This window comes from Bos javanicus, chromosome 22 (assembly GCF_032452875.1).
Source record: "Bos javanicus breed banteng chromosome 22, ARS-OSU_banteng_1.0, whole genome shotgun sequence".
In the NCBI taxonomy this organism is placed as follows: Eukaryota; Metazoa; Chordata; class Mammalia; order Artiodactyla; family Bovidae; genus Bos; species Bos javanicus.
In genome coordinates, this window is record NC_083889.1 from 16,199,224 (window position 1) to 16,212,843 (window position 13,620).

Below are 13,620 nucleotides of genomic sequence, written 5' to 3' on the forward strand. Positions count from 1 at the left end.
CCAAGATACCCTTTCAATGGAAGGGCATGGCCTGGTGGCAGGTGGAAGCTGACTGAAAAAGCACAAGGATGGAAGCACGAGTAACATCCAGTAGGCTGATGCAGTAGGTCAGTCAGAGTCTGCAAGCTGGAGCCAAGGTGAGTGGCTGACAAACAAAGAAAGTTGAATCCAGCTGCTGCTACTGCTGCTAAGTCGCTTCAGTCGTGTCCGACTCTCTGCGACCCCATAGACGGCAATCCACCAGCCTCCCCCGTCCTTGGGATTATCCAGGCAAGAACACTGGAGTGGGTTGTCATTTCCTTCTCCAATGCATCAAAGTGAAAAGTGAGAGTGAAGTCACTGAGTCGTGTCCAACTCTTAGTGACCCCATGGACTGCAGCTTACCAGGCTCCTCCGTCCATGGGAGTTTCCAGGCAAGAGTACTGGAGTGGGGTGCCATTGCCTTCTCCGGTTGAATCCAGCAGATGTCCTGAATGCAGATGTGAGGGATCAAGTCGAAAGGGTATTTCTGACAGTTTCCAGGTTCCTTACTCAGACAGCTGGGTAGACAGCGGCACTTCCACCAGTACAAAAGGAGCAACTCTGTGAGGAAAAATAAGTTCAGTTTTGCATAACAGGAGGCTGAGGTGCCTACACAACGTCGGGAAGGCAGATGGAACGGGACCCCAAGAAGTCAGGGGTTGAGTTAGAAGCCACTCGGTCTTTCAAAGCAACCAGGCATGAGAGGTGGCAGGTGAGAGAGGGGCCCCGAATGGTCCCAGGAGAGTCCAGCCTAGTGGAAGGTTCGACCCGACCGACGTGGAGGCTTCACGGTCGGGCAGTGAACTCCAGAAGCGACAGCCACAGAGCCTCGCGGTCCTTCCGCCCGTTGAGCCTCGTCGTATTTGCCTCTACCAGGCCGCGCGAGCCCCACTTCCGCTTCCGGTCCCCGGGTCTTGGCGGCGAGAGACGCGGGGCGGAGCCTCAGGTACCTGGCGGAAGGAGCAGCCTGCCCGCGGCTGGTGTGGGCTCCTGCGAGCGGAAGCGGCCTGCGTCGGCGGGGAGACTGGCAGCCCCGGGCGGATGCCGCGGGCTCCACCCTCGGGCCCCACGACGGCCCCAGGGCGTGAAGGCGACGCTCGAGGCCTGAGGAAGAGAAGCCGGCGGCCAGGGCTAGGCGAGGCAGGAGGCTGTGGCCCTGAGGCGGAGGGGCTCGAGGAGAGCAGGCAAAAGAGGAGGATGGTGGCTCGGGCGTCTGGGAGAGAAGAGGTGGAAAGTGACAAGTCAGGTGAGGCATCCGGGACTGGGAAGGCCTTACTTAGCGAGGCGGCGAGCGGAGGGGCTGGGGGGACATGGGGGCCTTTCAGACCCATCTGACAGGTCCACTTTAGAAGCGGCGAAGGAGGCGGAGCTCCCATTGCAAGCGGGAGGACGCCGAAAGAGAGCACTTAGGGGTCACTCCCTTTCTAGCCTTTGCACCCATTCTCCTTCACCCGTGTTTTATCGGTAGCTTTTCACTTGAATCTGCATGGACTTTACTGATGCGCACGGTTGACCAGAAAGGGGGAAAACAAAGATATTTGTCCCGTTAGGGTGCCTTGGTCAGAAGTACTATAAAAGGAGGGCTTCCCTGGTAGCTCTCCTGGTAAAGAATGCTCCTGTAATACAAGAGACCTCGGTTCCATTCCTGGGTGGGGAAGATCCCCTGGAGAAGGGATAGGCTACCCACTCCAGAATTGTTGGGTTTCCCTGGTGGCTTTGGAGAAGACAATGGCACCCCACTCCAGTACTCTTGCCTGGAAAATCCCATGGACGGAGGAGCCTGGTAGGCTGCAGTCCATGGGGTCGCTAAGAGTCGGACACGACTGAGCGACTTCACTTTCACTTTTCACTTTGATGCATTGGAGAAGGAAATGGCAACCCACTCCAGTGTTCTTGCCTGGAGAATCCCAGGGATGGGGGAGGCTGGTGGGCTACCGTCTATGGGGTCGCACAGAGTCGGACATGACTGAAGCGACTTAGCAGCAGCCTGGTGGCTCAGACAGTAAAGAATCCGCCTGCAATACAGGAGACCTGGGTTGGGAGGATCCCCTGGAGAAGGGCATGGCGACCCACTCAAGTATTCTTGCCTGGAGAATCCCCATCAACAGAGGAGCCTGGCGGGCTACAGCCGATAGGGTCACAAAGAGTCGGATACAGTTGAGCAACTAAGCACAGCACAGCACTATAAAAGGGACTCCTACCAGTGAGCCACTTTGGCTAGTGTGGAGTGATGATGCTAGAGGTTATTCAGTTACCTTAGAATTTATACAGGTTCGCATGTAGTTCCTTAATAGAAATTAGGTCTTTGATTTTAAAAACAAACCTATGTTTTCCTAGAGCTATTCAGGGTAATAAAAATGGATGACTTCACTTTTTTGTTTTGTTTTGTTTAATTTTAATTTGTATTGCTTTTTCCCCCTCAATATAAAATCTTCTCTGGTATGTTTTGTTGTTTTGATCAGCCAAGGAAAAAAGAAAAGTTACTGAAGCCTCAAGTGATGATCCACAGCCAGGGATTGACCTGGTAAGAAAGGAATCATTAACCAGTTCGGAATCTTTCCCAACAGTGGAATGCAGTGAATTTCAAAGTATGGCTTTCTTGCAGTCTTTGGGTAAGGAAAGGTTGGTAGAAGGTATTAAAAGAAGAATTCGAATTAAAAAATGTAAAAGCTTAGAAAGCCCAGCTCTCAAAATGACTGAAAATAAGGCTACACAAAACAGTAAGGTTGAATTCCAAGATGAACTGTACAAGAATACTCTGAAATATTCTTGTAACAGCTTGTCACCTGGAGTAGAAAATAATTCCATTTTAAAATTACATGATTGCAGTTGTCTCTCCCATTCCAAGGATTGTAATGATGAAAATAACCTTGCATATAAACCTGATGGAGGATGTATGCATGTACCAGAAAATTCCTCAAAGTCAAAGAAAGAAAACCCTAGGAGTCTCATAGATAAGACTGATCCAAGCAATATTCCTCAGCTTTTACAAACTGAAGAAAACGTAATGCGAGTAAGTCAGTTATTGCTTGAAGAAAATGATTCGTACCTAAGTAAAAATAATGGCTTATTTTCCTGCCTTCAAAGTGAAAAAACTAAACATTCAATAGAGGAGAGCAGTATTGGGAGAAAATCCAGAAAAAGGATGAAGGTGTCTGAAAAAGGAAATGGAATGGTTATTGAGATGAAGTTTTCTAATATGTGTAACAAATCTGAGCTGATGTTACAAGGAAACCAAACAGGTGCTGATGGTAAAGAAACAGAGATTTTAGAAGCTAAAAAAAGTTCTTTGAAAGTTTTGAGAAAAGTAAATAATAATACGCTATCACCAATGGATCCTTTATTAAGTCTTCCAGAAACAGGGAAAAAAACAAGTCCTGAACATTGTGCAAATGCTGTGTTTCAGAAAGCCCTTGAGCAACTTTCAAAAGAAGAAACAAAGAATGTTTCACAGCCTTTAGGATGTACCAGCATGGATCCACCAGAAGATTATTTTAAGTCAATGAAAAACTCATTAGTGAAGTCACTTAGTGATTGCTTTCCTATTGAAAAGAGGTCTTCTAGGGAAAGCTTGAAGAATGAAGCTGAAGAATCTAAATATAGCTGTCAAAGAACAATACCAATGACTGGCAAAAGAACTTGGCCTTGTTATTCATGTGCTAGAATATCTGCCCAGTGTTGGAAAAAAGCTTCCTTGCCACAAAGTTCTAGGCAGGATGATTTTCTTAAACATCAAATGAATCAAACTCACTTAACTGACTCCAAATTAATGCTACAAAGTTCTGTAACAGAAACAAACAGTGCATCTTCAAGTATAGAAAAATTGGATTCTAATTTAAATTGTTTACCTTCAGTCTCTACAGTGGAACCTACTTCAGTGGTTATAAAGGAACCTATAGTCAATGATGATGAAAAAATGAAGTCAGAGGAACTAAGCAGAAGTGCATCAGAGGTAGTTTCTAATACTACTGAAGATACTTCATTGACTAATATGACTCACAACTTAACAGGAAGTAAAAAAAAAGATAGAGGGAATTTAACAAAACTGAATTTGACGGTGGCTTCCCAGGATGGTCAGGAAGCAAATAACTCTACAAGCAAAACTGTTCATCGAAAAGCATGCATTACTAAGCAAGCACTGGTTGTTCCAGACCTAGTTAAGATACTGAACACAGGACGGCTGACTAATTTTAAAATTCCTTTACTTAAGAACAAAACAGAAAAAAGAAAAGAAATTAATGCCAAGTCATCAGAGAGAGAAGTATATAGTCCCCTAGAACTTCTTGACAGTGTATCTGGAGCAGAGGTAAGGCAGAGTAGGACTAAAGAAAATGCTGTCACAGTAACTTCAGGACCTCAATCTTTGAGTATACAACGTAGTGTAATTCCAGTGCAAGCTAGTTCTGACTCATTCTGCAGTAAGAATTCCTGTATTATTGCTCCGAGCTTTTTAAAGCAAGGTAATAATAAACAACCATCTAACCACATCTCTGCATCAGGCCATATTATTTCTAATAATGCAGCTGGTTCTCTCACAGTTGAAAATAATACATTTTCTTGTGATCCTGGATGTATAGAGAAAAATCCCACCTTCTATTCCAATGAACGAGAACCATTCAAAGCAGTTTCCTCTGAAGTTAGTGGTAGAAAAATGACTGAGAACTTTTCAGAAATTAAAGTGGGGTTTCCAGATATTCTGAAAGCATATGAAGATGATGTCCTCTTAATTGATGTAATTCAAGATGACCCAGACCTCTTTGGAGTCTCCAATGAAGGGGAACTCTCATTTCCTTCAGAGGTTCCCATGATAAGCCAGGAGCCCAATGTTGCTGAAGAGCATCAATCGACAGACTCCAAGCACATGGAACTTCCAGACAAAAAAGAACCAAGCAATGACTTGAGGTATGCATGTTCAAATATGCCTTTTGGTGCAGATTATTGTTGCAGGTTTCAAAAGCACTTTCTGGTCTTAGGTGTCACTAATTTATTCAGTGATCATATTGATGCTCCATTATTTTTTCAACCCAGTTATTTATTAAATGTAATATAGTGTATTATTGCTGAGACCTGGAAGTGTCATTATCCTGAAACTTAGACTTGAAATAAAATGATTATTATATTTGAAATTATAATGGAGCAGATCAGCTGTTTGGAATTTTAAATGGTGGTTTATAAAGTGGCTTTTTAAATTACTGAGATTGCTTCTTTCAAAAGTCACTTAAGTTGATCTCCATGCTTTTTAATCATTGTAAATATACAGATATACTTTCATTTCAGTCAAGTTACTTATTAAGAAAAGTACTGTATATATATTTTAACCCATTTTCTGTGACTTCCTTGTTAGATAAAAAAATTTATTTTTCACTTGTCAGAGAAGTCTTGGAAAAGTTTATTTGAATTAAAACTTAAAAGTAAATCAAAAGTAAAACCACTTTTCAGAGGGAAAAAGCTTAAAATTTTTTTTCATGGTTTTATTTTTAGGGAGATGGTTTTAAATGATAGTTTAGTCCCCAAAGAGGGTGAGTTTGCCTGAATCATCTTTAAACAGAGCCAAGTAATAACCGTCATGTTCAGGAACTTGATCTATCTGATTGGCTCAAATTTTATTTAATATTATATTTTACTAAGTTTCATAATTTTGAAGCTCTAATTTGTTTTTGTATAATACTTGAATATTGGAATGTTTTGTGGACAGAGTCAAAATAAGAAAACACATTTCACTAAGATTCAATGGTACATGACTTAAATTTCTCTGGTATTTATAAATTTAGTGATACTACATTCTTCTTGATGTTCTTAGTGTTACAAGAACTTGTAACCTATCACCCAATAGAGTACTTTTTATATCCCAAAGGAAGAACCAAGAGCTCTATTATCTATAGATAATACTAATTGTCTATTATTTTTAAAACCATGTAATGAGGATGGTAATCTGCCATTTTGAAGTGGAAAAAATGAGGGTGACAAGTTGTCCCTTGTCCATGTTGACACTACTAGTAACAGAATCTGAACTTGAACTATCTTATAGCCCGACCTAAGTTTCTGAGTCTTCTCCTTGCCCTAATAGCTCTGTGACCTTTTAGGCAAATTATTTTACCTTATTTGTTAAAAGGGGAGGTACTTGCCTCAGGGTTGTAAGAATTAAATCAGTGAATGGATGGGACAGGTATTAGTTTGACACTAGATGAATAGTGAGAGCTCAGTAAAGGGTAGTTATTAAAGATGCTTTTAACTCTTCCTCTACCATGCTTCCTTTGAGGAATGCAAAGAGAAATCAGAGCAAATCTGGCATTCAAAAGCAAACATCTGTTAATTAACAGGATGTTGACAATGAACTGCAATTGAAGCGAGAAAGAGAGAAGTGTTATGAAGTGGGCATAAAGTTTGTTTTTTATACTTTTTTTTTCCTTTCTTAGAATTATGGCTGATTGCATTAAAATGACACATGTTCATTACAATAGAAGTGTAAAAGGGAGGGAATCCCACCACCCAAAATAACAAATTAATTACTCAAAATTTGTGTGCGTCATTCCAGACTTCTGTCTAGGCATGTATGGGGATATAATTTCAGAAATTAGATCATGCCACTTTTTAGTAAAAACATTTAATTTTACTTACACTTAACTTGGGGAGGGAGAGACTGAAGTAAAACTAAAGGAATTGCTGAATCAAAAACCTCTTTACCACAAGAAATTAGTTCCTAACAGTTGGTCCCAAGCTAATAAGAAAGATTATTTTAAAGTTTGAGTTTTGTTATCATGACTTTTAAAAATTGTGTTCTAACTTCAGACAGTAACATTTGCTTTCCTGATAAAAGACGAACATATTCACTTTTTCTCCCAATCTTGCCCCTTACATTTTTCTTAAAATTTCTTGTTTTTTCTTGTTAAGGCTTGTGACGTTTACATTCTCATCAATAATCTGAATTTCCAAAGACTTCATTCTGTATTTAAGTTGATTCAGTCTTTACCATCAATTCTTTTTACTCTCCTTTAATCTTGACTATTTTGATTCATTTCTTAGTTGACTAGATTTCAGAGCAATTTTTTTTCAATGGTTCTTGATTGTTGTGTTTCCTAAGATCTTGGGCACATAAGAATGCCTATTGTGAACAAATTGGGTAAAAAATTCTTAGTTTGTATTTTTTCTTCTCACAACTATATAGTTATTCATCCCAGCTTTCTAGCTTTGAGTGTTATAGTGGAAAAGTCTGAGGCCAAACTAATTCTCCATTGCCTGTCTCTAAACTGCCTTCTTTTTTTTTATTCACTTCTTGCTTTCTGTTTTAGGATTATGTATTGTATCAAATTATGTATCAGATTTTCCTGCCCAAGCTGAACCATTTTGGTTTGCAGTATCAAATTTACTTCAGATAGTTATTCTGTTATTTTAACTTCATTTTCCTTCATGGCAGAAACATCAATGATACTTGTATTAGCTCTTCTTTTTCTTTCATTTCTGCTTCTAAAGTTTGGATTTTTAAATAAACTTGAAAATTTCCTTAGTAGTTATTTTAGTATTTTCCTTTTTCTACATTGGAAATACCAGTTTTACAGTTATCCACAGTGCTAGAATAAACTTTAACAGGAAAAAATGGAGGCCTGATCACCAGAGGGTCTAATAGTTGTACAGAAAATTGTTAATGAATGGTTCTAGAACTAGATGAAGCTTAAAATATAATTTCTAATGTCAACTCTCTCCCTTTTACCAACCTGTTGCTAATTAATACATTCTTTTTTCCTCAATCTGTGACACTAAGAGTTTGAAACCTGTTAGATTCTGAGTTTCTGTGTTGTTGTTGTTCAGTTTCCCAGTCCTGTCCCATTCTTTGTGACCCCATGGGCTGGAGCACACTAGGCCTCTCTGTCCCTCACCATCTCCTGAAGTTTGTCCAAGTTCATGTCCATTGCATCAGTGATGCCATCCAGCCATCTTATCCTCTGTCTCCCCACTCTCCTCCTGCCTTCAGTCTTTCCCAGCATCAGGGTCTTTTCTAATGAGTCAGCTCTTCGCATCAGGTGACCAAAGTATTGGAGCTTCAGCTTCAGCATCAGTCCTTCCAACAATATTCAGGGTTGATTTCCCTTAAGATTGACTGGTTGGGTCTCCTTGCTTCCATAGGAATTTCAGGAGTCTTCTCCAGCACCGTAGTTTGAAGGCATCAATTCTTCCACACTCTTTTTTACGGTCCAGATCTCACAACCATATATGACCACTGCGAGGACCATAGCTTTGACTATACAGACCTTTGACGGCACAGTAATGTCTCTGCTTTTCAGCACACTATCTAAGTTTGTCACGGCTTTCCTGCCAAGAAGCATCTTCTGATTTCATGGCTTCAGTCACCATCCGCAGTGATTTTAGAGCCCAAGAAGATGAACTCTGTCACTACTTCCACCTTCTCCCCCTCTATTTGCCGTGAAGTAATGGGACACTGACTCAATGGACATGAGTTTGAGTAAACTCCAGGAGTTGGTGATGGACAGAGAGGCCTGGCGTGCTGCAGTCCATGGGGTCGCAAAGAGTCGGACACAACTGAGTGACTGAACTGAACTGAATGGGGCCAGATGCCATGATCTTAGTTTTTTTTAATATTTTAGTTTTAAGCATCTCTTTCACTTTCCTCCTTCCCCCTCATCAAGAGGCTCTTTAATTCCTCTTCACTTTCTGCCATTAGAGTCATGGGAGAAACATCAACAACTTCAGATATGCGAATGATACCACTCTAATGGCAGAAAGCAAAGAGTTCCTGTTTTACAGAAATAGAAATTGAAGATGGCTAAGCCTGGAAATTTTCAGAAGCTCTAGACTATCTCTTCTTGGTAAAATAGGTGGACAAACCTGAGTTAATTTAATGGTTGGGGGAAGTAGTCTCAGACCTTGTTAAGGAGAATTTGTAAGGTATTTCAGTTATGTTAGAATATGTATTCATTGTCAATCTCCACAGTGTTGGAAGTCCATATTAAATTTCAAAGCATTAGCATGTTAGAACTAATTCCTGAAGACTTGAACTGATGAACTTAGAAATGGATAATGAGTAAAATTGGTAAAACTTTTGAGTTAGCCTGTGAGTATAGTGATCTGAAAATGTCTGTAAGAGTCAATGCTGTTAATCTGTACTAGGACACAGCATTATCTTCAGTCACAAATACTAAAATTTCAGTTGAGTGATATTATACAGTGGATCGTTGAGATTTTTAAAATCTGCCAAATATTCAAGGGAATTACTATTAATATATAGCTGGGGCTTCCCTGGTGGCTCAGTAGTGAAGAATCTGCCTGCCAGTGCAGGAGACACAAATTTGATCCATGGGTCAGGAACATCCCCTAGAGAAGGAAATGGCAAGTCATTCCAGTATTCTTGCCTGGGAAATCTCATGAACAGAGGATCCTGGCAGGCTGCAGTCCATCAAATCACAAAGGGTCAGATGTGAATTAGTGACTACACAACAACTATATAACTAGGGAATTGGGAACTAAAGTGTTTGAAGTGAAAATATGTAAACTGAGGTACAAGAACACTCAGTTCAGTTAAGTTGCTCAGTCATGTCTGACTCTCTGCAGCCCCATGAGCTGCAGCACGCCAGGCCTCCCTGTCCAACACCAACTCCCAGAGCCTACCCAAACTCATGTCCATTGAGTCGGTGATGCCATCCAATCATTTCATCCTCTGTCATCCCCTTCTCCTCCTTCCCTCAATCTTTCCCAGCATCAGGGTCAAATGAGTCAGCTTTTCGCATCAGGTGGCCAAAGTATTGGAGTTTCAGCTTCAGCATCAGTCCTTCCAATGAATATTCAGGACTGATTTCCTTCAGAACTGACTGGTTGGGTCTCCTTGCAGTCCAAGGGACTCTCAAGAGTCTTCTCCAACATCACAGTTCAAAAGCATCAATTCTTCTGCACTCAGTTTTCTTTATAGTCCAACTCTCACATCCATACATGACTACTGGAAAAACCATAGCTTTGACTAGATGGACCTTTGTCGGCAAAGTAATGTCTCTGCTTTGTAATATGCTGTCTAGGTTGGTCATAACTTTCCTTTCAAGGAGTAAGCGTCTTTTAATTAGGTTAGAAAAGAGGGTTGTGTATGCTCTTGTATGTTTGATGCTCAGTTGAACCCACATCTCTTATATCTCCTGCATTGGCAGGTGGATTCTTTACCACCTGGGAAGCCCAGATAAGAGGGTTGAGAAAAACCAAAATTTGTACTGCTCCTTAGCGATTGGATTGATTTAGATTGACAAAGGGAAAAAAGTTTGAGTCCCATTAGACCCATGCCTAGCATGAATGTACCCTGGGTAAACTATATCATCTCAAGAAACCCACCCCACTTACTTCCCCAGAATCTTAGAAAATTAGTTTTTTTCCCCCAAGAGATTTGCCTTCTGTCACCAGGTTTACCATGCCAAATTCCCGAAAAAAACAAACAAAATAAAAACCAGTTTCCAGCAAAAGTAAAGGTCATTCTCTCTCTCCCTCATGTATTGTATATAGACTCCTTGGCCTGTCTTTCAAGAAGTTCACCTTGGTCCATTTTCCCTTTTCACTGAGTGTCTGAGGCACTAATTCTAGTACATAATTTTACACTTAATTGTAAGAACTGACATTTTGTGTCTATCCTATGCTAGTTACATATATTATTTCAGCAAGTGGAACCATTCAGAGATTGAAACTGGCCCTATCTTTAAAACTGAGTCAAAGTCACTAACTTTCCAAAGAACACTCAGCTCAGTCAGTATCAGAGCTCAGATCTGGACCCAGGCCCACCTGCTCCAAAATCTGTCTCCCCTCCCCAAAACAGCATGCTGGAAGAGTGGCATTTTGGCTATCTCTATGGCTTCAAATCCACTACTCTATAGACTTGCCAGCAAACATTGTTTTCTTTTGGCCCCTTTCCTCTCTCATCTCATCTTCCTCTTTAAAGTATCAGGTATAAAGAAGCATTGTTCTGATCTTTACTTTTTTGTCTTTTGGACCACATAAACCATTGTTTGTTTTTGCTAGAATAAATAGTATTGTACTTGATGGAGTTATTATTTGTAACGTCAGGAAACCGAGCACTGCACATCATGGCATTAGGCTTGGGAACCTCTGGCCCAGTGAATTGGATACTGTAATACTTCTCTGCTTTTGGCCACTACTATCTACAGAATAATTGCCCCAGTAAGTTTAGGGTAGTCTTTTTCACAATCAGGATGTGAATATATAAATAAGTGAACATCGACTGCATTCAGCTATAGTTAGCATCTCGAAAGGAAGCAATAACGTTCTGAATTTTTATTGGGCAATAGTTTTCAAGTTTTTTCTGTTAATAATTATTCTAGAGCTGTCATCTTCAAACCTTTTTGTCAGTTACCCATACTAACGATACATTTTACATTACAATCTGGTACATACTTATGAATATGTAAGACACTGGATTTATAAAAATAATATTTTCCTTACTACAAGTGGTGTAGTATCATATTTTTATTTTATTCTGTTTTACTTAAAAATCCTGGTTGGAACCCTTTAAATTTCATCACTCCCTTGAAAAATGCTCTGTTAGAGGATAAACTTCATGTAATCTGTGTTGTTCTTCAGAAGCTTCCCTAAGCCTCCTCTCCTTTTTACTCAGATCTTCTCTTTTGATTCCCTGTATTCTGTAGCCTCAACCAAGTCTGCTTCTCTCCTTTCCTCCTCCTTCCTTTCATTTTTCTCCCTTTCTGCTCCACTGACACAAAGTTGTAATATATTTATGGGAGTTACAGTTTTATTTTTTCTACTCTAGGTAAAGTTAAAAATTTTACATCTCTTTGTGTCTCACAAATTTGAAACAAAATTACTTCTAACAAGATTGGCATGTGCAATCTTACCTTCCTTGTAAGTTAGTTGTTCGTAGTGAAAAGTTTCTCACCCTTATGAACTATACCAGCAGTATTAAAAGTACTCTTGTAATACTTTGATATAAAAGCAGTACACTTGCTATACCTATTTGCCTTTTGGGGTTTGGATTTTTTTTAAGGAGTAATCTCTTATGTGTCTGGAGCCATACCTCTTTGTGAATATAACTTTCAGGATAATTTGAAACATCCTTCAATTCTCTTATTTATTGAGTCAGTTCATCTTTTTCATGTTATTACCTTAAATCTCTCTCATGGTTTTTCCTTTCTCTCAATTCTCACTGCTATTATCTTATTCATATTTTTTCTATATTATTACAATTAGCTCCTAGTTAATCTTCCTGAGCTCTTTTGGTATATCCTCCTCTTCAGTAATTTTCGGAAATAGAAATTGATCTTCCAGTGACTGCTGGCAATGCTCCAGTGGCTTTCAGCCACCTAAGGTCAGAGTCTAAATTGCTTGGCGTGGCTTTTTATGGCTCTTTGGTGGATCTGCATCCGTTCTCTCTTTGGCAGCTATGGGGCTGTTGAGGGGAAAAGTGCAAGGAGAGGCTAATAAAAGATGAGCAGCGCAGGCAGCTCACTGTTTCCACAATGTCAGATATTTGAATCCTTTTACATATGTTTCTTTATCTGCAAATTCCTTTCTTTTCATTCAGTTGTCCTTTAAATCACATTTGAGATGTTATTCTAGGGATTTGTTCCAATAGTTCTCTTGGCCTGTATCTCAGGATATTATGTATGTGTGCCTTCTCCTATATCGGAAGTTCCTAAACAGGAATATTCATTTGAGTCTCCCTCATGTCTGGCCAGGAAGATGTTAGGGGCTGAGTATACAGAGAGCAACTAGATGTCTATGGACCTTATTTTCATAGACTGTTTAGTCTATCAAGGGCTGCAAATGATTAAACAAATACAATAAAATATGATAGGAAAAATACAAGATGTTGAAGGCTTCCTGGTCCTCGTGACATTTAAGATGAACACTAAAGAATAAGCAGAAACTAGGCAATAGGCAAAGAAAAGTGAGTAGAAAAGTGAGAGGGAAGCAAGAGTCTATAGACAGGCCCACAGGGAAGAGCATGTTACAACTGAGAGACAGAAATAACATGCCACGGCTTAGTGTTTAGGTGGTAGGAAATGAAGCTATAGAATATGCAGAAAGCTCCGTTGTGTGGGGCTTTGTAAATAGGATGACAGTAGAATTGACCTTTTGAGTTGCAAAAATTTTGAGAGGGACATGGGGAGGTATTAATAATTAATACACCAGGTTAAGAGGCATACACGAATCATCCTAGATAAACTAGAATCCATAGTGAGTTTGAACTTTATTCTAAGAACATATCAGGATTCACTGAAGGACTTTTTAAGTAGAAAATTTGATCAGATTTACAGTTTAAAAATCATAATAACTTGGGTGTGGAAAATAAATTGGCAAAGAGCTGTTGTAATAACTAGATCAAAGCACATGGTGACTTCAGCCAGCAGTGGGGGTGGATTTAAGAGAGATTTTAGGAAGTGCAGATCTATTCATCACATGGTGGCAAGGTCCAAGGTAGGAGTTAAGGATGATACCTGGTTTCTCTTGTTTCAAAGAAGGGCATTTTCAATTCCCTGATCAGAACAGTTAGGACTGTGGAACAGTGCTGGTTATGAGCTCAAATTTAGACATGTTGAGTTGAAGAGACCTTTGAAATATTGAAATGGAGATACTCTA

The 13,620-nt window shown here is 40.0% G+C and overlaps 1 protein-coding gene across 4 annotated transcripts in view; it reads left to right on the forward strand.

Moving 5' to 3' along the window:
* Positions 1-621: 621 nt before the first annotated feature.
* The window catches only part of TOPAZ1 (testis and ovary specific TOPAZ 1), a 61,017-nt gene continuing 48,018 nt past the window's right edge, over positions 622-13,620 (forward strand). Inside the window, exons 1-2 of one of the 4 annotated variants that reach the window (XM_061396165.1) lie at positions 622-1,267; positions 2,484-4,923. In XM_061396165.1, the coding sequence (XP_061252149.1) occupies positions 1,063-1,267; positions 2,484-4,923 (2,645 nt within the window). In that variant the 5' untranslated portion in view covers positions 622-1,062. Of the gene's footprint in view, positions 1,268-2,483; positions 4,924-13,620 lie in introns of those variants that run through there. The other 3 variants (XM_061396166.1, XM_061396168.1, XM_061396167.1) reach the window with 3 other exon arrangements.